A 25846-nucleotide genomic window follows, 5' to 3' on the forward strand; every position below is an offset into this window, starting at 1 on the left:
TAACTCTTCTTTCCCCGCTTTGTATTCTTGGTTTCTTTGTCATAAATTAATTGACCACATATGCATGAGTGTCTGTTCTTATGCCATTAGCATACTGTTTTGATTACTATATCTTTGTAATATAGCTTGAAATCAAGAAGCATAATGCCTCCAGTTCTGTTCTTTCTCCATATTGTTTTAGCTAATCAGAATCTTCTGTGGTTCCAAACAAATTTTAGGTTAGTTTTATTCTTTTTTTTTCAATTTTATGTATTTTTTTATACAGCAGGTTCTTATTAGTTATCTATTTTATACACGTTAGTGTATATATGTCAATCCCAGTCTCCCAATTCATCCCACCACCACCACCCCTGCCCCCCCAGTGTTTTTCTATTTCTGACAAAAATGCCATTGAATTTTGATAGGGATTGCACTGAATCTGTAGACTGCTTTGGGTACTAAGGACATTTTCACAATATTAATTCTTCCAACCCATGAGAATGGAATAGTTTTCCATTTATTTGTGTCTTCTTCTTCAATGTCTTTCACCACTGTCTTATAGTTTTTAGCATACAGGTTTTATACACTGAAAGAATAGTGTATAGTGTACACCTCCTTGGTTTAATTTATTGGTTAAATAAATTGGTTAAATTTAATAAAAAGCTTTTTTATTATTTTTTGTAAATGGGACTGCTTTCTTAATATCTCTTTCAGATAGTTCATTGTTAGTGTACAGAAACACAACTTATTTTTGTACGTTGATTTTGCATCCTGCAATTTTACTGAATTCATTCATTGGTTCTAATCATTTTTTGGTGGAGCCGTTAGGGTTTTCTATATTTAATATCATATCATCTGCCAACAGAGACAACTTTACTTCTTCCATTCTGATTTGGATGCTTTTTATTTCTTTTTCTTTTACGATAGTTAGGACTTCCAGTACTCTCTTGAATAGAAATGGCAATTTTGAGCATCCTTGTCTTGTTCCTGATCATAGGGGAAAGGCTTTTAACTTTTTGTCATTGTGATGTTAGCTGTGGGCTTCTTGTATATGGCCTTTATTATGTTTAGGTACATTACTTCTATACCTAATTTGATGAGTTTTTTTAATCACAAATGGATGTTGAATTTTGTGAAGTGCTTTTTCTGCATCTATTGAAATCAACGTATGATTTTTATCCTTCATTCAGTTAATGTGATGTATCACACTTATTGATATGGGCATGTTGAACCATCCTTGCATCCCAGTGATGGATCCCACTTAATAATGGTGTATGATCATTTTAACATGCTCTTGAATTCCACTTGCTAGTATTTTGTTGAGAATTTTTGCATCTAGGTTCATCAGCAATATTGGCCTGTAATTTTCTTTCCTTGCAATGGCCATCTTTAAAGCCACAGTGTGCAGCAGGAAGGGTGGAATTATTAATCCCATTTTACCACGTGGGGAAACTAAAGCACAGGTGATTTCACAACTTGAGTGACATGGTTGGGGTTCACATCCACACTGTCCAGCTCTAAGTTCACATTCTTTCTGTAAGACTAAAGCCAGCCTGAGCTGCTGCCAGGATGGGGAAACTCAGCTTAATATCCCGACTCTCTCACAGAATTTGTGGCAACCACGTATCTACCCCTTGTCTACCTGCATGGAGCAATTAGCGCACAAAGCTCATCTTCTAGTGAGGACAACCTTGCTGAACGTCCCAGTCCATGACCTAAGTTCAAACTGCAGACCGCCTTCCCATCCTGAGCCTCTCTTTGCCCTCATCCCTGTAGCTACAACCCCACCTCCTGCTCTCTCAGTCTGGATCGAGGCTATCCCTCCAAAGCTCTGACAAATCCCTGTGGTTCAGTCCCCACCGCCCTCTTTGGTGCTGAGCTCTTCTTTCTCAGGGGCTGGGGAGGCACAAAGACTGAACAGGATCCTTGGAGGGCACAGGTCACTGACCTCCACTGCCTGATTACACTGTGGCTGCCCTGCGACTGGAGCCAGAGCCACTGTTTCCCAAGAATCAGGAGACAGAGCGCATAGAAGTCCCTGCAAAAGGGGAAATGCCCAACACACTTCTCTCCCTGTAAAGCTATTTTTAGTTCCTTCAAGTGTCTCTGAATCCAAGCAAACCAGGGAACTGCCTGAGTTCGTAGTTTCAGCGTGTTCCAACTTTGACAGAATACATTATGTCATGTGGAAAGAGAGCCAGGCAGCCTAACTGCATCACAGACCCACGGCACCCGCTCAGAAACAGGGTCCTCATCAATGCTGGCAGCGTCCAGACATGATTTCTGAGGACTGGTGACCCTCTCAGCAGTATACGGAAGAAAAGAAGGGATTGGGTTTGTGCTGGGCAGATCAACCGCACGAAGAAAGAGTGGAAACAGTGATCAGTGCAGGACAGCTTCCAAACTGAAAATAAAAATGTTGCACAATAACGTTAGAGAGAAACCTGGACTTTGGAGTAAATAACGCATCACGTATCTATACCAGCATCTTCAAACACAGCCTCAGCCTGCGTCTCAGAACAAACCTCTTGCCAGAACTTTCAAAGAATCCGATTATAGAAAGAGAAAAATACTAATCAAGGGTGAAGTGGGGGTAAAAAGTCACCCAGCCCCGAACAGCTGTTTATGAACTATTTTCATCTAAACGCTGCATGCGTAGGAAAATGAAAGAGCTAAATCCCAAAGTGGGTCACAGAAGTGAAAAGAATAAATCAATCATGGCCCAAATAAATGACTGATTCTATCTCTGAGGCCAGTGGGTGACGTAGAAGGTGAGGACAACAGCCAAGCCCCTTAATGGCTGAGCCAGGGGTTAAGGGAGACAGCGCTCTTTGTGGACTCCGTCTACAGGGGTGACGGGAAATCACCTGCCAATTAGGAGAGTTATTCTTCTCTACATAATTGTTTTTATTATGCTCAAGGATATGGCATGATACGTTCTGACGGACTTCACCAGTATTCATTCATTCATTCAGGACAAACCGAGTTGTGGGATTGGCACATGGAGAAACGTGGGTCCTGCCTGCACATAGCTGTCAGAGCAGAGGAGAGTCAGAAAGCAAACGGGGTGTGATGCAGTGTGCGTGCAGGGAATGCTGAGCCAGGCGGCTTCTCCAGGGAAACAGAGCCAGCAGAATATGAACACGCGTATGTATGTGTGAGTGTGGGAATAAATATATTTTCATACACACACACACAGTTATTTCAAGACACTGCCTTACAAAATGATGGGGGCTGGTGAGTCCAAAATCCATACCGCAAGCCTGTGGGGAAGAATCTCCCAGGCAGGAGCCAATGTTGCAGTCTTGGGGCAGAATTTTGTCTTCTTCAGGGAAGCCTCAGTTTTGCACTTAAGGCCTTTGCAATGATTGGATGAGGCCCACCCAGGTTATAGGGGATAATCAATCTCCTTTACTTAGAGTGGACTGATTACAGATGTTAACCACGTCTACCAAACGCCCCTATAGCAATGCCAGGATTGGTGTCTGACAGAACTTGGGAGACTACAGCCCAGCCACGCTGACACATAAAACTGACTGTCATGGAGCGGAGGTCCGGGGAGACCCTCACTCACACTTGGGCCTGGAGTGGGGCGGGGAGACGGGGAATCAAGTAAGTCTCCTGGAGGAAACGTTAATAAAGACTGAAAGCCTGGAAAGAAGGGCTGTGGGAGAAGCCGGACCAGCGGGGGGAGCAGGCAGGCAGGAAGCTGGTGGGCACAGGAATGGGCTCCCGGGAGCCCAGGTGGAGGCCCCAGAGCCAGCATCCGTGGCAGAGAAGTGAAGATGCTGAAGCCAGGCATCACAGTGCTTCCCATGCATCACCTCCTCATCCTCAAAGGCACCCTGTGACACAGGGCCCGCTAACCACAGTTTGCTGATGAGAAGCTGGTACATAGCAAGGCCAGCTAGCTTCCCAAGGCCCCACTGCTCCTAGGCACATAGGCAGGATCCCAACCCAGGCCTTCTCACCAGAGATGCGGTCTGCAGGTTGTGGGATGAGCTGGGGTCAAGGGCACACATGGAGAAGTTACTTTAGCTTTGGACAGAAATAGGAAAGAAAGAGCTCAAGGTGAGCATGGAGAGGCAGGTGGATAAGCAGGAACTCCAGAGAACCGGGGAGGTTTGGAGCCGCCACGGTAGGAAACAGGGCAGGAGGGGAAAGGGTGGGAAGGATGGAGCAGATGGGCTGTCGGCGTGGAACTGAGGTTCACTGGAGTCACAGAGGCAAGGAGCTGAGATGACTGGGTACCGGATGCCTCAGCCACGCGAGCTCCCGGGAAAGAGTAGAGTTTAGGCAAACAACAAGTCCAGGTGCCAGGACTCCCCACCAACCTGATTGGGGGCATTTGGAGAAAGCAACGGAGTGTCAGAATAATTCACGTGCTTAACCATATTCCTCCTTGGTCTGCCCCAGATACAGTCAGTCTAATACAGTGAAGGCTGCAGTCCAAGTAGAACACAAAGCTCTGGATTTAGAAGGAAAAAGAATCCCCTTTCTTCCATATGTAACCTTTGGCCAATCCAGTTGAATCACTTCAGTTTTGAACATTTCCTACTGACTCCATTTTTGTGGATCTCGGGCATTAGAACGAGAATGCTTCAAACAAAAAATCTTTCTCGTTTAGGTCTGTTGTGATGCTCCATGCAGGAAGTACAATGAGTAATTTAATGTCTTTTTTTTTTTTTTTCCTAAGCTTAACCAAAGGAAGTCCTCTGGATTGGGGAAAAAAAATCATCATTAAAGAAAACTTTTGCCACTGTGAGGCGTTACTTTGTTGAGTGACTTCAGAACATCTCGGATGTACAAAGCTCAGCCCTCACCGTGTGAATCCGGCACCAGATACCCACTGGTGTCCCCTGGTCTCCTGGAAGACACTTTGACAAAAAAGGCAAGACGCGGGAGCTGACGCATGAAACGCTGTCCTTGTGGAAACGGCATGGCGTGTGACAATCCAGGTTGTTTATATTTTTCGTTGGAGTAGGTAGAAATGAAAACATTTAGATTGAACATTTCTGCTATCATTTTAAGCGATTATAAAATTACTGTTAGATGTGCTCCTGTTGATGGCAGTCATATGTTGCTTGGCAACCCCAAGTGTCTCTCGGGTTGAACTGCAAACTACTGGAGCAGCTACTCATTTTTAAACCGATGAAGCTGCTCAAGAAACTGAATGTGGTGCCTACCACACCCAGACCTCAGGATGATACAGGATATTTACATGTAAGACACTCCCACAATTGGATGTAACACCAGATGCCCCACTGGACCTACAAGCTTTCCTGAAGTCATCAAAATGACATCCTGGCCCACTTGATCCAGTTTTCTATTTCCTTCGTGGCTACTGTATCACTGGCTCTCACCAGATTCTTTTAAATTTATTTTTAAATTGTGGTCAAATATATATAACATAAAACCCACCATCTTAATATGCTTCAGGTCTACAGTTCTGCGGCATCAGTACGTTCAGCTGGTGCAACCATCACCACCATTCGTCTCCAGAACTTTTCTCGTCTTGCAAAAATGAAACTCTACACCCATTAAACACTAACCCTCCACTCCCCCTCCCCCAGTCCCTGGCAAACAACATTCTATTCTGACTCTGATTTTTGAGTATTCTAGGTAGTCATATATATGGAGTCATACAATATTTGTCCTGTCTTGTCTGGCGTATTTCATTTGGTATAGTGTCCTCAAGGTTTTCCCATGTTGTAGCATACGCCAGAATTCCTTTTTAAGGCTGACTAATATTCCATTATATGTATATACCACACTTTGCTTATCCATTCATCCGTCAATGGACATTTGGGTTGCTTCCACCTTTTGACTATTGTGAATGATGAATGGTGCTATGAACATGAGTATACAAATATCTCTTCAAGACCATGCTTTCAATTCTGGGGGGTATATACCCAGAAATGGACTGCTGAATCATATGGTAATTCTGTTTTTAATTTTTTTTGTGGAACAGCCATACCGTTTTTCATAATGACTGCACCATTTTACATTCCTAATAGCAATGTACAGGGATTCCAGTTTCTACACATCCCCACCAACACTTATTTTATATTACTTTTAATAGTATCCATCAGTAAATGTTGTTAATAAGAAACATAATCATTAAATCTAAGTATGGTGAAAGGAAGCTAAAGAGATACTTATTAGAGAAGTTAAATCAATGAATAGTGATTGTAAGCTTGAATAAAATGTTCCAAGAACTGATGAGAGAATATAAAATGATAGGCTTTAAAAAAATGAGCCATCCAAAGATCAAGGATAAAGAAAAGGAAATACGTATGTTAGAAATTATAGTAAATTTTATCTTTACCAGTTTTAAAGTTATTTCCAATTTTTAAACCTTTACTTAGCACCTAAAATAGAGCAGGCACAGAACTAGGCACTGGGAACACTGCAGACCCAGCAATGGAAAAGCTGATGGTCTAGCTGGAGGACAATCAGGTACTGGTCACAAAAGCTACATTTTTTTTATTCCTTTGCTATATGGTATGTCCCTCTGACAGAGCTTAAAGGGACTGAAGGAAAGAAACAGTGATATGAGTGGAGACAGGAATTTGTTTAAAGTCACATTGTTTAGTTTCTTTTCTCTGTTTCTGATCATTGGGCAGATGTAAAGTTCAACTCCTGTAAGAGCCTCTACAAGTAATTCAATAGCTCTTGTTTTCAGCCTGATTCTTTACCCATCTACCCATGTCCCTTCCTCAGCTAGACAGAGATTAACACGAGTGCAAGTACGAGAAGCCACTCTAGACAACATTGCAAAAACACGTCTTTTTGTCTCTATTAACAGATGCCACTGAGGAGGGAAAGAAAAGTAACCTAGATCCTCCCAAAGGAGCTGTGAATATGGGTGGGGAAAAGCTATGCCTTGCATGAAATAGCAGGAAAACATATTCTCCTTTTTAGTCATCAGCAAAAAGTGAGTGTGGCTGGTAGAGAAGGAAAGGTAGCCCAGGCAGTGACAGGACCCACAGGGGTGAGGGCTGATCTAACAGTCCCCTTACTCATCACTCCTTCTGGGGAAATGTGCCCCCACTCACTTCCACCAACAGAAAGCCTTCTGTCCTTCAAGACCTACTGCATCTCAGCCCGTCCCTCTCCCTCCAATGAGCCTCATCTGCTCACCTAGGATGACTGTCCCAAACTCAGGGGCAGGGGCTCAACCCAGGGGCAACAGTAGAGCACAAATTTCTGCTCCGCACTGCGTTACATAAGTAGTCCTATTCATGCTACATTTTATAGCCTTCAGCCTATTGCAAGCCTCAATTACATGCTCTCATTCTCACAATACAGTGGGGAACGAGGTTTGGAGAAGTGAAAGGGTGACTGGGGCCTTGAACTATGACCTTCTCCATGAATTTCTGGGCTCTTTCCACACCCCTGCCTTAGCCTAAATACACCTTGTACAGAGCTTCACTTTATTACCGTAGTTCTTTAAAAAATTCCCCATATTTATCTATATGATATTGCCTGTCCAAAATCAATATATATATAATTCCTTATATAAAATCAGTTTTCTAGAGAGAAGTCTTTTTTCAAAAAAAGTCTTTTTTCAAAAAAAAAAGAATAACAGAAGTATAAGCTCCTTAATGCCCAGACCCTCATCTTTAGCACATATTTCTCCCTTGCTCCTCCAGCGCCCAGCACAGGACAAAAGCAATGGGCTCTTAATGAATTATCTCTGGAGTTTTTTCACTACTATATATAATATAGATCACCAACAAGGACCTGCTGTATAGCACAGGGCACGTTACTCAGTATCCTGTAATAACCCATAATGGAAGAGAATGTAAAAAAAAGAATACCTATCTATCTATCTATATATATGTATAACTGAATCACTTTGCTGTACACCTGAAACTAACACAACATTGTAAATCAACAATATTTCAATAAAAATTTTTAAGGTATTTCTGGAGTTTTTTGAATATGAGCATGATCGGAGATACACGCCTGACAACATCTGTCCAACTTATACTGACACCGTTTTCTTAGGGATGAGTGAGAGTTATTCCTTATAGCTGTCTCATAGAACATCTATATGGTTACCTCCTGAGAAGTAATAAGGAATTACGGGGAATTTTATCATCACTGAAAGAACACTCCCTCGAGAAAGAGAGAAAGATGGGAAATTTCAAACGTTCTCACATGGTTAGGGAAGTGATCCGGCGTTTTGTTCCACGTATTGTCTGTCCCATAACCTGACATAACTTACAAAAGAGGCTGTTATCAGTCTTTTCCAAAGACAAGCAGGTTCTGCTTTTTCTTGCTATATTAATTATTTTATACAGCCTCCTTTCATCTTTTAATTTTCGTCAGAATGTTGTAGAGATTACTGCTGCCCCACATTGATCTCGTTGCCAGAAGTAACTGAATTCAGTCGTGGAGGGGATTGTAATGCACACCAGACCCCAGGGGCACCAGGCCATCCTTAGGTGATGGACTCCCCAGTCACTTCCTACTGAAATTTAAACTCCTTCTCTGGTCTCTGATAACAATGGGACCATTAGCCATTTTTTCCCTTTCTTTTTATTCTTCTCTTAAAAATGTGATATATTTCCATCTTCTTTTTTCTTCTCTCTTTTTCTTTTCTTCTCACTTCGCTCCCCATGCTTAGAAAATATAAGTGAGCAAACATATTTAAAAGTCGCCAATAATTCTAATTATTAACGTTAATGTAGAAAGAAATCTAGGCATTTATCTTTGTTTTTTCATTGAGATATAACTGACATATAACATTGTACAAGTTTTCGGTGTACAGCATAATAATTTGATATATGTATACACTGTGAAATGATCATCACAATAAATGTAGTTCAGATCCATCAAAAGTCTCATAGAGTTTTGTTTTTTTACTTTAATTTTTTTATTGAAGTGTAGTTGGTTTACAATGTTGTGTTAGTTTCTGGTGTACAGCAAAGTGATTCAGTTACTATGTATATATATATATATATACATAGTAACTGAATATATATATATATGCGTGTGCGCACACACACACACACACACACACACACACACACTCTTTTTCAGATTCTTTTCCATTATAGGTTATCATAAGATATTGAGTATACTCCCTGTGCTATTCAGTAGGTCCCTGTTGTTTATCTATTTTATATATAGAATAGTATGTATATATAGAATAGTGTGTGTAATAGTGTGTTAATCCCAAACTCCTAGAGATTTTTTTTCTTCTGATGAGAACCTGTAAGATCAACTCTCTTAGCAATATATAGAGACCGCATAACTTGTATGTCCTTCAATCGTAACAAAGGAAAAATACATGGGAAACGGAAGGGGTCTTTCCTTACAGTTTCCGAATGAAAATGTAAGAAGGAACAAACTTGTGCCCCGGGGCCCTGGACCCCTGAGAAACTTCTGCTCACGAGTCTTGGGACCAAAGACACAGGATCCATAGAAGGCGTGTCAGAAACCATGGTCCCACCCCTCACTTGAAAGGGAGGACACCGGAGGCCCACAGATATGTGTGACTTGTCCAAGGTGACAGCCCAGGGCAGCATCTAGATCCGCGTCCTCTGAACTCCCAGCTACCCTTCACTGCCCCCACCGCCTCTCTTGGAGTCTGGGAATGAGCACAGGGTCCTGCCAGTCTCTGTGCTCAGCACACAACACTCGCACCTCCACCCTCCCTGTCTCTGGGGATCGCTCACACAGAACCGTAACCAGTACCGACCCACGGCTAACAGGCTCCCGTGTACTGCGGGCAGCTGGACTAGGTTTCCTGCAGATCCTCAGCAGAGGGAACGTCACGGGAAACTGCTAGATTCCAGTTGCTGCCAATTTGCATCGTAGGAGCTCAGTGATGGAATCGAGCTACACGTGGAACAAGCATCCATTTCTCCAATAAACCCTCTTGGAGAGGCACTCAGTGCCTCTCACCCTGGCGGGCATCATGGGATGAGGCGTCGGACTGATGCTCCAGCCCCGGGTTCATCACTAACTCAACCTGGGGTGGTGATAAGTCACCTCGACTTTCCTTACATCCTCTCCTTTTTTGTAGAACGGTCACGATCACTTGGATGATACCTGAGGTGCCAGTGTGGACATTGTAGGCTTCTGTGATGGTAAAGCAAGGCTTCTGGCAGCAACAGACAGCTAAGGAAGGATACAGGAAGAAGGAAGCTGGTGCAAGCACGAAGATGCCCAAGGCATAGAAAGGACCAGCCGGAGGGAACTGACACTTCCTGGACAGGTAGTCAGTCACCAGCCAGTGAGCACATATATTCCTCAACTGAAATAAAAACTAGGAAGAACTGGACTGTTTCTTGTGTTCTTTCAGAGCCACTGTTGGACACAAACTAATAACACCTGCTTGAAACAACACCTGCTCCTTGACCTCCGGCTTAATTAGCATATCTGTTCAGTGAAACCACTGTGACAGGTCCATCCAGGCTCATTTGCTTTCATTAGCAAGCCTCACTGGTGGGGCTTCCCTGGTGGCGCAGTGGTTGAGAGTCCGCCTGCTGATGCAGGGGACACAGGTTCGTGACCCAGTCCGGGAGGATCCCACGTGCCGCGGAGCGGCTGGGCCCGTGAGCCATGGCCGCTGAGCCTGCGCGTCCGGAGCCTGTGCTCTGCAGAGGGGGAGGCTGCAACAGTGAGAGGCCTGCATACAGCAAAAACAAAAACAAAAACAAACAAACAAAACAAACAAACAAACAAAAAAACCTCACTGGTGGCAACAGAAGTCTCCTGTGTAGGCACTGACTTTAGAGGCAAACCTCGGGGCTAACGGCACCCGAGATGTGTTGGCGTTTTTCATTTTCTATTCAAAGGGGTCAGAGTAAATGGGTGTTGGCAGTTAACAGCTGAGGCTGTCTGCTTGTCATCTCCCTGCCACACACAGTTTCTAATAAAGAGGGCTAGGGAAAAGATTCGAGCCTTGGATTTCTGTGACAGGGGCCATGGTAGGAGATTCTGGGGTGGCCATTTTCCATCACATTTATTTGTGGCAAGGGCAAGAGGTGGAGGTGGGGACACTTCATTGTGACTTTTGGCAAAGTTGTAGTAAGGTCGTATGCATACACACATACGTCCAAAACACACACACACACACACACACACACACACACACACACACGTCACACGTACAGGAATGGAGTGAGGATCCCTGCGTTGCTGCTATCATAATTTAGGAGCCAACCCTAAAGGCTGACGAGAGGGTGTGGCAGAGGGACCAGCAGAGGTGGAAGAGAGCAGGGCAACCCTCCTGCGGCTCTGAGAGCTGCAGGTGGCCCTCCGCTGCCACACCAGTGGCAACAATGCTGGCCCTTGCCTGCTCAGGCCAGGGCTGTGTGTGTTCAACCCAAGTCCCTCCCAGGGCAGCAGGCAGGGAGATGCAAAATCTGTGGGTACAGCATCCACGTTTCTGCTGGAGAAATCCACAACCCATGTTAAGAAGTTACCTAAGAAAAAGGGTTGTGAAGTATCTCATTCTTTGCCCTCAGGAACCCCAATACACAGAAAAAGGACAAAGCACTCCACACAGATGTAGAAAACTAACATGGTTACCAGGGTGGAAGGGGGGAGGGATAAATTGGGAGACTGGGATTGACGCATACACACTACTATATATAAAATAGATAACTAATAAGGACCTACTACATAGCACAGGGAACTCTACTCAATACTCTGTAATGATCTATATGGGAAGAGAATCTATACATATGTATATGCATAGCTGATTCACTTTGCTGTGCACCTGAAACTAATACAACATCGTAAATCAACTATACTCTGATAAGAATTTAAAAAAAAGAACAAAGCACTCAAATTAGGGAAAACATCACGGGCACAGTGAAGAAGTGCTCTCGTGTGGAAAAGAAAATGGACTGAGGGAATTTTCAGGAACTTATGGGAAGAAGTAACCCTCCTTACCAAGACTGTGACAAAACTCCTCCCTTGGGGTCAACTTGAAATTAGCACATAAATGGAACCATAGACTAAGGCCTGTTATACAAAAGTGACATGGCAGCATCTTAGCTGTACTGGGAGAAGGTTCTCACCAGTTCCTTAGGGAGGAAGAACTAGACCTTTAGATCAGAACCTACCACCACTTACAATCTAAACTGACTGCATATATTTAGGGCAAAAATAATACATAGTTAGTGCATCTAATTCTATCACATGGGTTTAATTATTCTCACATACCCCTATCGTCTTCACGAAGTCCTGACCTGCTTGACAAGCAGATCTCTGAACTGAATCCCATGCAGCCCCCAATGTAGCGACACTGGGGTCAGCCAGCCAGATGTGGAGGTGGGCTTGCGGGAGGTGGGCTCACGTTTACCTACGCCTGAGTGTGCTCCCCCAGTTCTGTGAGTGGCCCCCTCACCCTTCCTGTCACCCCACCCTCTCAGGCGCTCTTGCCCTCTCGGTTCTGACACTTTTCCATCTGGTCCTTTCTTTCCGTGCCCACTGCTGACACCTACTTCAGGCTCCCACCAACCCTCGCCTCCCAGTTGCTGCCTGTTACGGGAGCCAAAGAACCCTCTGACATCACCATTAATTGATTTTCTTTCTCATCAAAAGCAAAAGGAATTACTGATCTCTGCTGCCTTAAGGAAGACCCTGCAAGGATCTCTATGAACCTTCCCAGATGATAGACTGTGCATATTACAGCAATACAAGAAAGCACGTACTGTTGGTCAAGTTCCCAGGAGAAGTCAGTATGAGTCTGGAAGTCATGCACCTCCCTGTCTCTGTTCTGATGCTGGACCAATAATCCAAGATGCTCAGCATTAGGCAAAGGGCCAGAGCAAGGTGACTTCTAAGGTGTGACTTTCTATATTTTATAGGAAAAAATCAGGGCAGTAAAACTTTTGAGCTGTTCTCTGTCTGTTAGTGTCCTGAAAGGTCCATCTCATATGACAGGAGAAGAATAACAAAATAAGGTCAGGCCAAGACGGGAAGAATCCCTAATTTTGGCAGAACTGAGACCTCTCACTCTCTGTCTCTCTTCTCCAAACTAATTAACTTACATTTTACCATATTAATGTTTCTCAAATACGATTCTGATTATTCACCACTGAAGAACCATAAATGATTCCACACATTTATAGAATTCAGCCACAAGGTCCCAGCTCTGAGAGCCAAAAGTGGTCAATTCATTTAATTCGATACCTTCCAACTTTTATAATAAAAATCTGAGTCCACTGAGGTTAACTGACTTTCCCAAAGATTATTCTATTACCATAAATGCTGATTTTATTACATATTATGCATGCAAGTGTGGCATATTTCTTATCTCAGTTCATAGTTCAAAGTATCCTTTCTTCATAAAATACCTTGAATGTGCTAAAACATGCAAGAATACGGCACTATTAACCTTTTGAAGGGCTATGTGATTTCTAACAGTTTTGCTCACATATCTGATTCAAAATGGATAAACTAGGTGTTACTTAAGCAATAAAGAAAATATTTTCACTTACAGGCAACACCGAATAACACCCAGAAGAACTCATTCTGATGTGAGTGTATGAAGGAAGCAAAGAAAGGGAAAAAAGAAGGAATTGAATGTGTGGGAATCACTGGGAAAATTAACAGTGAGATTCAGTGAAAATGATTCTGTTTTTTTCCTTACAAAGAATACTTTACCTAATTACAGATACCAGGGAAATAGGTATTTAAATCCACCAGTGGCATGTGTTTGACTTCCTCATTTCCAGAGAAAATCAGGAGCTTATTTTGGGTTTTGTTCTCACTATTCTCTTTTCCCCACCCACCCAAATCGGGTTGAGATATCCAACAGAGTAAAACCCTAGTACAATGGAAATTAGACTCTAGCAAAATGAGAAGCTGTGTGAAGCCCTTTTCACACTGCAAAATCAAATGTTCCCATTTTTTTCCTGCAGACATTAGAGGCACAGAAATAAAAATCAGATCCAACTCTCAGTTTCTATTTTGAGCAGAGGTTTTAAAAGCCATCAGCTTAGATTAATGTGCTATGTATTAGTCACCTTGCATAAATACATTTCATTTAAAGGGAGCCCAACTGAATGTATTCCCTTAAATGATAACATGCTAAGGGCATGGCAGAGCCCTTTTAGATAAAGAGAGAAAAACATGACTTTCCCTGCCTATGTTTTATAAATAGCCAAACAACCACAAGCTTATAGCCCAAAAGTAAGAGACGTCCATGAAAATCAAGAGATAAACTTCTAGAACTGCCACCTTACGGTTTCATGAATGATGCATGTTTTAGTTTAACGCTCAGAAAGGCATTCACCGTACATGAGAGAGTTGACGATAACAACTGTGAAATGGAGTGAACATCGACTCCCTGACCTAGATGTTATCAATACCAGTTTCTTCAACCCACACCAGACATGGTTAATCCACCACGGAATTTTCCCATCTGAGCTTTTAAATCCCTCCCAACAGAGAACTTTCTGCATGTGGGAAATGGATGGAAACAGCCACTGGAACATTATTATTATTACTGTGCAAGGCCGTGTTTGCATACATTAATTCTATTTAATGTTCTCATCAATCCTACAGTGGCTTTTGACATTATTTATTAGTATTAATATTATTATTATTTTACAATGAGAAAGTAGAGGCACAGAGAGAGTAAGTGACTTGCCCAAAGTGGCAGAACTAGCTAGCGGCAGAGGCAGAATGCAAACCCAGCAGTGCACTTCCAGAGACCACATTCTTCACCACTATGCTATACTGACTCTTTTTTTTTTTTAAGGATGTCACTTTATTTTATTTATTTATATTTTTTAACATCTTTATTGGCATGTAATTGCTTTACAATAGCGTGTTAGTTTCTGCTTTACAACAAAGTCAATCAGCTATACATATATATATATATATATATATATATATATATATATATATATATATCCCCATATCTCCTCCCTCTTGCATCTCTCTCCCACCCTCCCTATCCCACCCCTCTAGGTTCGGTGCTGATCTCCCTGTGCTATGCTTGGAATGTAAAAAAAAAAAAAAAAGGTTCTGGAGAACCTAGGGGCAGGACAAGAATATACTGACTCTTAAGAAAGGAAAACCAATACAGAGAGAAGATGGGATTTTAACCTTCTTCCACAGAAGGTTAAATAAAAATGGAAATTTTCAAACATACAAAAAAAAAAAAAAAAAAACCCAAAACCAGGAAGTAAATAGTGCAATGAACCCTCAGAGTTCCATCATCCAGCTTCAAGGATTATCAAACTTTTGTCTAACTTTCCTTATCTATACTGCCCCCCCTCCAGTTTTGTTTTGTTCTTTTCTTTGCTGGATTATTTTACAGCAAATCCAGAACATCTGTCATTACCTAGAAGCAGAGTGGAATAATTAGATCTGAAGATATAACGCAGTAGGGCTGAGACAGCCCAAGGGGACTTGAGGGGCGTGGGGTCAGGACGGGCAGGTGCTCCGTCCTTCGGGTTCCTTCTCCCCAACCCCTCCCCAACGCCATGCTGTCTCCAGCCACAGCCCTCTCACAGCTCCCTGCAGGATGCACTTGGATACCCCACCTCCCCACCAGACACTAACTACACAGGGTGTCCTGGCCCCAGCACTGAGTTCCATGCTCACCCCGTAACAGATGCTGCAAGACTGCAGGACCGGGGAAGGGCAAGTAGACAACCCGATCTTCACAAAACAACACAAGCCCCCCAAATGAGGCAGTTCAATTAGACATTACGTTTACTACATATAAAACTATTATCATCCCAATTTCAGTTTATCTTACTTTCAACCATTTAATGGTCAGTTTTCTTTGAAACAAAACAAAACACATTTACGCTCTAATCTCATCTCTGGGTAGACGTGATCGGTGTCCGAGTGTTTTGAAAAGGAATGTACAAGGACATCAATAAGGCTCAATCTCAAATAGGCAATAGCTTCTCTGAAAATTAACCTCACAGGTCCCGTTCAGCTCCTTTTTCCATGAATAAAAAATGACTCCCTCTTCGCCAATGGAACGAGACAGGTTGATGGCTGTTTCGGTAGGAGTTATTAATAATGCTTCTTGTCGACTCTCATTTATTTATTTTTATTTATTTATTTTTGGCTGCGTTAGGTCTTCGTTGCTGCACGCGGGGGCTACTCTTCGCTGCGGTGCGTGGGCTTCTCATTGCTGTGGCTTCTCTTGTTGCTGAGCACAGGCTCTAGGCACGCGGGCTTCAGTAGTTGTGGCGCACGGGCTTAGCTGCTCCCCGGCATGTGGGATCCTCCTGGACCAGGGCCGGAACCCGTGTCTCCTGCATTGGCAGGTGGATTCCTAACCACTGCACCACCAGGGAAGCCCTCTTATCTTATTTAGAATGCATGTCAGTTACAGAAAATCAAACATGTCATGTATGTAGAAGAATTCTATAGTGTTCATAGGCATAAACGCTGAAATGAACATGCAAAAAGCTTTCATATTAACCTTTACTTGCATTGACTAACTTCCAAAATGGTTAGTGATTTCCACTTCAGATCATTATCTCCAGAACCCAAATTTTATTCAATAATTAAAAGACCACCTACCTATTTATTAAGTATGAAAATAAGAACTAAAGCTCTAGAATTTAATGAGAATATCCAGTCTCTCTAAATTGAGATGTCTAATTGGAAATTAATTGGAAACTTTGAAATTCTCTCACGAAAAGCCTCAACAGTTGGGTTTTAGCCCAATTCTTTTAAAATGGCTAATTACATGCAAGGAGATATATAAGATCTTAGACATCTGTGAGACTAGTAGGTCAGTCCACATAACGATTTAGCTCTGAATATAATTATACTACAAATAACCTATTATCTTTTCCATGCTTTGAGTTGTAAAAATTATCTATGGGTACACCACAGTCAATGGAAGCAACATTTTAGAGATAATTGAGAAAGTTTAGAAAAGTGTGAGAACCACAGTGATGGAACTTCAACTATCAAGACCTGTGAAAGTCCTAACAGACTGAAAATGTGTTTCTGGTACAAAATACTTCTGAAAGTTGCCCAAGTTCCTCTCTCAAAAGTCTCTCTTGGGCTTCCCTGGTGGCGCAGTGGTTGAGAGTCCACCTGCCGATGCAGGGGATGCGGGTTCGTGCCCTGGTCTGGGAAGATCCCACATGCCGCGGAGCGGCTGGGCCCGTGAGCCATGGCCGCTGAGCCTGTGCATCCAGAGCCTGTGCTCCGCAACGGGAGAGGCCACAAGAGTAAGAGGCCCGTGTACCGCAAAAAAAAAAAAAAGTCTTTCTCTTGAAATTCTACTAGTGGAAAGCCCATGCTAGGTAGTGTGAGGTATACTAAAATTATTAAGAGACATACCCTGTATCCTCAAAGAGCTGACAATCCACAGGGGAGACAGGACATAAAAACAAATAACTATACCAAGATGGTATGTGATAAGCCACAAAAGTGATACAAGCAAGGGGCAGTGGGAGTTCCTAGGAGGAAGGACCACTTCAGGTTCACAGATGAAGCAAGCCTTCTTAGAGGAAATGGTATTTGAATCACACTGAAAATGACTGAATCCACAGAGAGATCTGTGGGAGGGGAGAGCATTCTAGAAATGAATAGTTTAAACCAAGACCCAAAGGCAGGAAAGCACAAAGCCCTCAGAGAAAAATGTGAACAGCTCTCGTTGTCTGGTTGAGGGTGTATGTCAGGGGACTGGGTGAGGGTAAGGTGAGAAGGGGGCTAAGCAAGTCCCGGAGGACCTGTAACTTCTGGAAAGCAGTGGACGTGAGTACAGGGACACATGGAGCATTCACAACAGGCTCAAAAGAAAATTGTCTATAGGACCATGAGCCTGTGGATTAGAGAGTGAGGATGTACTGGGAATAGTTCAGGTGACATAGATTTAAACAAAGATGAGGAGGAGAATAGAAAGAGGATAGAGTAAATGTAAGAAAGAACTGATCAGATTTGACCACTGAATACAAAGGAAGGCACAAAAGAAAAAAAAATGGTGAGCGGTAACGGCTGATTTTAAAATTTCCAGCCTCTGTAGACAGGAGATCATAGATGTCATTACATCATAGAGCAACTTTGAGAGGCAGCGTCACTTTGGAAAAGATAACGGAAGATTCATTTTGACGGAAACGTTTAGTTTGAGGTGACTTGAGTCACCCAGCTGGAGATATCTGACAGGTCATTTGAAATGTAGATGAGAAGTTCTGGAGAGAAGTTGGGGCTGGAGATATGGATTTGGTACCGCGTCCGAAGTGCTAAGAGCTGAAACTGTGGAAAAGAGGACCAAGGGGAAGATGGCAGCATTGGGATAGATGCATTCTGAGGACAGACCCTGGGGAGCTCAAACACTGGACTTCAGCACCAAGGAGACAGACCCCACCATGATGAACCAGCAGGCTGCATCAGAAATGGCAACCCCTTGGCTTCCGGAGGTTTTCTGGATGTACAAACAGCTCCTCCCAAAGGATCTCCTAGGTAGAGCCCACCTCTACCTCCCCAAATACTGCCCAGCTCACAACCCCCTCTGAGAAACTCCCTGACCACCCTAATCAGAAATGAAGCCTCCACCCCAACTCATTTAGAAGGCTGTCGGCACATATATCCATGCATCATGATTATTTATACCGATGTCAGTCTCTCTGTCCACATCCAGCTCTATCCCTATATCTCTAAACATTCTACTACTTTCCTGCACCAGAACAAGAAACAACAGAAAATCCTTCAGATTTCTTTTTTATTTCTCCTTTCAAATTCTTTGTCTCATGATTTCTGGTCTCAGTTCACCGCACAAAGAAAACATGAGAATATTGAAGAGAGAAAAAGAGGAGGAGAAACTGGAAAGGACAGCTGCAAAGGCCACCTTCTTCATGTTATTTTCTGATAGATAGTTTCTGTTTCTTGAGCACCAATAGGTTATTCAGAGTCCACAATGAGAGATGATCCCCCACATAAATTATTCTATCCTTGTGTGATATGATCTATTTTCACTAATGATTAATTCATGAAACCCTAAGTCTTCCTATTTCCCTTCCCACACACACACACCCCCGAAGGTTTTAACTTTAAATTATACCTCCTTACCCACCAGAAAAATCAAGTCTATAAGCGTAACTGCTGGTAAATTTGACAACTAGGTATACTTTGGGCTATAGTTTGTCACCAACACTAAATTACGCTGTAATTGTTTTTCTCCAAATTTCTATTGCCTGAAGCATATTGGAGAATTTTTAAAATGATGAGCTGCGTATTAGGTCAGATCTGCTCAAACACTGTGATTTTAAGCTTAAATTTAAGTTTTAAGGTAGAGAATTACTTTTTTCCTGTTCACTTTCAATCTTAAAAAAGCTGTGCGTCACAACCTAATGTCATTTGAAATTTTGAGGTTCGAAATGGGCCAACCTCATAACCTCTACGTGATGAACCTGTACAGGAGTGAAGGGAGGGTGATCTGCAGCACAGTGAGGATAAAGGTTGCGTGTTAATCCAGAGAAACTGAGCTGCTAGCAAGAAATTACAGGGAGGCAGCCTGAACCCACAAGGAGCACGGCCTCACCATGCGAGCTGCTCACCAAACAGCTGGCTTCTTCACATGACGGAAGGTTCCCCATCACCTGAAGCGAGTACACACCTGGGAAGGGGTGGGGCAGGGACAGGTGGGTTGGGCCTGAGGGGCCTCTCAAGGCAACTCAACTCTAAGATTTGCTTCACTAATAGAAAGAAATGACTTCACATCATGGGTGTGTCTTTACCATACATGGCAGCTTTGAGAACTAAACAGAGGAAGAGGAATACTCCCTCCTGCTCCCAGGATGGGAGCAGGTCATTCTGATCTCAGTTCGCTCAGCTATAAAATGCAGGGGTGGACAGGATGCTAAAATATCCTCAGGTTCTAAGGACCTGCAGACGATTCCTTTCCCTGTGTCGGCCCCATCTGCCAAAGCCTCGTGGAAAAGGTCAGAAAACACAGCAGGGCACTCGCCTTGGGAAGCCCTTGCCCAGCGGGGTTGAATGAATGGTGCAGAGCCTGAGCCCGGGGTGGAGGGTAGACTCCAAATGGAACAGCTGAGACCCGCACTCAGGGGGCTCCCAGGCCCCACTCTACAGCATCACTTGCCCATCTGGACCCAGGAAAACAGCACAGAAAAGTCGCAGCTAAGCCAAGGTGGCCCACAAAACACTAGTAGGTTCACAATGAATCACTTAAAAGTGTCCCCCACACAGCATTCACAGTCACGTGGACGCTGTCAGACTGTTTATAGGCACGTGAGTATCTAAAATCATGAGTCGCACATTTGCAAGTAGTTCCTCATTGTAATCATGTTTCAGATTTTGAGGCATCGACTTGCTGTGGTGCAATCCCTTTTTATAGTAATATTCCTAAAATGAACCCTAAGTAGTGTCTAAAGAAAGACAAGACAAGGAACAAAAAAGGAACCAACTCTGACATCATGTTAGCTGTTTCCATGAGCTAAACTGGCAACATTTGCTCCTAGGATTTGTCTAAGAACTTTCAGCTCTTGCAAGAGCTTCGTATTTTACTTAATCCTTGTCATCAAAGCATCATTTCTTTGCTAAAGAACAGGAACAGGAGTTTTCTTGACCTTAAATCTGATAACAAGCATAAGCATAACGGTTAATGGCACTAAGACATCAATTCAAATACGGGCGAAGTTTTTCTGTGATTTACTGGTGAAGGACAAATTTTATATATAGTTAGGTGGCAAATAATTACAGATCAATTCTAACATATTGCATTTTAGAAACAGAAAACAGTTCTGAATAGAGTAAATATTTCTTTTCCTATGAAATCTTTAAACCAGGAGTTACTTTCTCTGGCACATAACAGCTCTTATCTCGGCTGCTCAGGGAGTCCCTAGCTAGTATGCTTTGAAGCACAGGTGAGAAGAAATGCCCTAAGCACACCTGGAATTATTCCGTCCACACCTGTCAGCTCTCCTTTTGAAAAAGTGGCTGCCATGGGGACATGCCTCAGGTCACCTTGAGGTTAATTTTTTTTTAAGAAATCAAAATCTTAACTCCTTCCTTGGAAAGATACATACCATATGAGATTTTTTATCATTCATGCTCCATCTAAAACAGAAACATGCCACTGAGAATTTCACTCCTAAAAATGATGACAAATCGTCACTCCTCTATTTCAAAACCTTCAGACTGTTAACACGCACACACATATCTAAAAATTAGGAGTTACGCATTTGCGAATTTGAGACTGGCACTGTGCCGTGATGCAATCCCTAGTTCCAGTGGGGTTTCTAACATGATTCCCATATGAAAGTAGGTCTGAGACACAGCACCTTCAGGAAATCAAGTGAACCAAGAACCTCTCAGAAATGCTTACAAACACGTCGAGATGCATTACTTTTAGGAATAACCAGGTAGACTAAAATTTAGAACTACAGAGGTACAAATGTTCCACCCATGAGCTCTATAAAGCCGAGAAAGGATAGGGAAAAAACAAGCTTGGAGAGAGGAAATTGAAAAAAATAATACAAAATCAATCTTATTCTCAATCTCTCTTCCTCTTCCCCTTCCCCCTTCCCGTCTTTCACTCTCTCTCTTATTCCAACTTGATTCAACTACTATAATCCCTTCAAAACAGCTTTCCACATGAAAACCGCGTACATTTCCCTGGCAAATTCTTACTACCCAACATCTGAGGTGTCATGGCTTCAGATCCAGTAACAATGGCTTTGAAGTCGATGAGGCTGAGATGGGTTTGGTCCTCAAAGGCTCAGCCCAAATGCGGCAGCCTTGGGTCTTCTTTAGGGACAGCAGCTGAAATGACCCGCTCGGACGCTATTAGTTCATACTTTAAAATGCAGCTTACGATGCCAGTGTCAGGAACCAGGCCTGGAGTGACACCATCTCAGCTAACAGGGACCTTCCTGGGCACAGACTAGAAGAAGCTCCGCTGGGCTCCCCTATTTTTAACATCGTTTAATTAACTTTTAGAAATCAAGAGCTCCACCAATATGAAGGCATGACAGGTAATCACAGGTGACTAAAATGATTTTCCCACTAATATTTCATGTCTTTTTCTGGCACATTAACTCCCTATAACTTAGAAAATGGTAGTGCCAAACAGGCTTTTATTTTTCTTCAGCAGATTATCTTTAAAGTCCCAACAATGGTAGATTAAGGTAGTCAACCCAAACTCTTAGTTAAACGCAAAGAAAATGCAACCCTGTTGTACCCACACGCCGATTCGCCCTCTGCTGGTCCTGCCTGTCTGGGATGCAAGCCCGTCCACCCGTCCGCCCCACTTACGGTTGGCCAGCCGGCTGGGCTCGGGCTGGGCGCTGTCCGCTGACTGGGTGCTGGACACCGAGGACACGCTGGAGCTCCGGACGAAGCCAAAGGCCGCCAGCTTGGCTGCCGGGAGGCGCGAGTAGCCAGGAGGACGAAGTCCAGATTTGGGTAGGTTGGATTTTGCAGCATTTGAACCGGAAGGTTTCTTTAAATCTGCTAAAATGAACCCAAACCAGAAAAAAATTCTCAGTTGATAGCAAGATACAGAAGACACAGATTGTGAACATTAACCCAGCTCCAGCATAAACAGACCACAATTACTCTTGCACGGTCTGAGTCAACACATTCACAAAGGCGTCTTTGTGAGAAAGGGCCCTCACTGCGGGCCAGGTGCTAAGAAGGGGAGAGACAGCAGGCAGACGAGACCAGAACAGACAACTCTCCCTACTATATGGCCATAAAGAAAGGTATAAAGTGCTTAGGGGGCTGAATGGAATGAGGACACATACTGTTGCAGGTCACCCTAGAATTGTGAAGCTAAGATACACCTTGCTTCTGACATACGATGGGTGAAGAACCCTTGTGGCCAAACACTCATCAACAACTATAAACTGTATGTAGTAAGTCACAGAGACACATACAAAGAATCTTTTAGTGGTGGCAGGAACGAGGTGAAAGAGCACAAACTGTGTAGCTGGCTGAAATCTAGTCTCTACCAATTACTACTGCGTAATCTCAGGCACTTGACCTAACACTAAGAACCACAGTTTCCTCCCGTGGAAGGAACAGGGTTGATAAAGCTGCCTGGAAGTGTTAGTGTAACTACTACTGCTTGTAACACAGAACTTGCTGGTGCTTAAACTGAGGCTAGGTTTCATTCTCTCCTTTTTCCATTATCTGTTTTTATGTTAGTCTAAACTTCAAAATTAGTTCCCAGATATGTGCAAAGCCAGCTAATTTGAAATAGTAAAACATTATTATAAGTGCATGATCTCAGCACTCCTGTGTCTGAGCCGGGCTCCATGCATAGCTACTGTGACGATCGTCCCAACCCTATGAGAATTCTCTCAATACCAGATAGAACCAGAACATTAATGCTCGTTTTTTTAATAAATTCATTTATTTTATTTATTTTTGGCTGTGTTGGGTCTTCGTTGCTGCACGCAGGCTTTCTCTAGTTGCGGCGAGCCAGGGCTACTTTTCGTTGCAGTGCGTGGGCTTCTCACTGCGGTGGCTTCTCTTGTTGCGGAGCACGGGCTCTAGGCATGCGGGTTTCACTAGTTGTGGTGCACGGGCTCAGTAGTTGTGGCTCGCGGGCTGTAGAGCGCAGGCTCAGTAGTTGTGGCACACGGGTTTAGTTGCTCTGCGGCATGTGGGATCTTCGTGGACCAGGGCTCGAACCCATGTCCCCTGCATTGGCAGGTGGATTCTTAACCACTGTGCTACCAGGGAAGCCCACAAATGCTCTTTAATATGACATTTAAAAGGAAAAAGGGCCAAGCGTCCTGCTATTCTGTATAACTGTCCTAGTCGAGCCATTTAACAACTTTCACTGCAGCCACATTTACTGGGCGTGCTTGTTCCTACACTACAGTCAGGCAACTCTTCATCATCTACCGGAAGCTCCACCAGGTTGCAGATTAAAATTAAAATGGGCTATCTGTAAAAAAGATTCAAGGTCTAAAAAAATCCATGAAGAGTCTACATATTAGAAAGCATCTATATGTGGAAATGCATCAAGGACCAACAGATGCCAGGCTGGGCCTGCAGAGCCCTTTCCTCTAGCAGCAGCTCCCCTGAGAGCGAGGCCACGGTCGCTCGTACGTCCAGGTGACGGCGGAATCTGTACAACTGTGGTTTGCTGACGTCTAGGTCAGGACTAGGAAGGGGAGGAATCAGGTGAGTGCAAAGGGAAGAGGGGACAGGGAGCTGGTGCTGCGAATATTCCCAACTCAGGTCTGTTCTAACGCTTGGAAAAAAATGTTCAACTAGGACAAAGAAGAAATAATCACTGTTTAACGAGTAATATTGGCCCCTTTGTATCAGAAAGTAAACGTCATGTCAGTGCCTTAGAATTATCGTTCTCTGCTTCTCTAAAAGACATAAAGTTATATGAAGTAATAACTAAAAATATGTATTACTGGGTTTGTAACAGGCCTGGATGTAAAAAGGAGAAAGATGGAATAGAGCTAAATAGGAGTAACATTTCTGTATCCCACTGACATTAGTATAAATATTAGGTAGATTCTGATAATTTAAGATGATATGCTAAGCCCTAGAGCAATCAGTAAGAAGATAACTCAAAAAAATATAGTGAGAAAAATCACTAAAGGAATTAAAATGCTACCTTAGAAAATACTTACTCAGTGCAAGAGAAAGCAGTAATGAGTAGAGAAACAAAAAAGACATGAGGCAGACAGAGAACAAATAGCAAAATAGCGCATGTAAATCCAACTATATCAACGGTAACATTAAACGTGAATGTATCAACCAATCCAGTCATAAGGCAGAGACTGAGAGGCTGGATGAAAAACAAGACTGAAACATATGCTGTCTGCTGGACAGACATTTTAGATTCAAACATACAATTAGTTTAAAGGTAAAAGGATGGGAAAAGACATATCATGCAAAGAACAACCAGCAGAAAGCTGGAGTGGCTATACTGATGGCAGAAAAAACACATTTTACAACAAGAAAGAGATAAAGAGGGATATTTTTTCATGATCCAAAGTCAGTAAATCAGGCAGATACAGCGGCTGTAAATATAAATACATCTAAAACAGGGTCCCAAAATACACAAAGCAAAAGCTTACAGAATTGACAGGAGAAATAAACAATTCAAAATATTTCGAGACTTTAATACCCCACTTTCAATGATGGAACAACTAAGCAGAAGATCAACAAGGCAACAGAAGACAAACACTATAAACCAACAAGACCTGCAGACATCTAGAAAACACTCCACCCAACAGCAGCAGAATATACATGCTTCTCAAGGGTACACAGAACCTTCTCCAGGATAAACTAAATATTAGGCTATAAAATAAGCATCGTTAAATTTAAAAAGACTGAAATGATACGAGTGCATTCCTTTCCTGTTTCTTTTCTGTTTTTTGCTTGTTTCTGTTTTTTCATTTAACGTTCCAACGAACGTTCAGCCCTGCAATACACACAGATTCAGTACTTTCATTGCTGAGACAGTTTATGGTCACTGCCAATCTACCATTGTCCAACTTACCCTCCCTGACCTTTAACAGCAGAATTAGGGCCCAGCAATACCTTGGCAGAGACAGGTGCTGGTGACATAATCGAGCAGCATCAAGGTGTGAATATATAGGAGATGAGACTCTGTAACAAAGTAATGACACCATTTTTCTTGTACCTGGTTTCGGAACACATTTCTATTGACTGTACTGTATATCTGAAATCAAAATTGTCCATCACAACTCTGCTCCTCTGAGCTAGTCCTACCCATTCACATTCATTATGCACAGCAACTGGAAAGAAAAGCCATCAGAAATTCACCTCCATTTGACAACAGATTAAGATCCTTGTGGTTGCACTACTATCAACTACATTCGGCAAATTCCTGCTCCCTGGATTTCTGCCCATTTTTGAATCCTGCCCCTGTCTCCTTAAACATGTCACCTGT

At 43.0% G+C, this 25846-nt stretch overlaps 1 protein-coding gene across 1 annotated transcript in view; it reads right to left on the minus strand.

Moving 5' to 3' along the window:
* MTUS2 (microtubule associated scaffold protein 2) overlaps positions 1–25846 on the minus strand; it is a 507586-nt gene that overhangs the window by 271138 nt on the left and 210602 nt on the right. The window contains exon 5 of the mRNA XM_029210225.1: positions 22213–22410. Within this exon, the coding sequence (XP_029066058.1) occupies positions 22213–22410 (198 nt within the window). The remainder of the gene's footprint in view (positions 1–22212; positions 22411–25846) is intronic.

Source organism: Monodon monoceros, unplaced genomic scaffold, assembly GCF_005190385.1.
Source record: "Monodon monoceros isolate NGI ecotype Baffin Bay Population unplaced genomic scaffold, NGI_Narwhal_1 Super_Scaffold_8, whole genome shotgun sequence".
Classification (NCBI taxonomy): Eukaryota; Metazoa; Chordata; class Mammalia; order Artiodactyla; family Monodontidae; genus Monodon; species Monodon monoceros.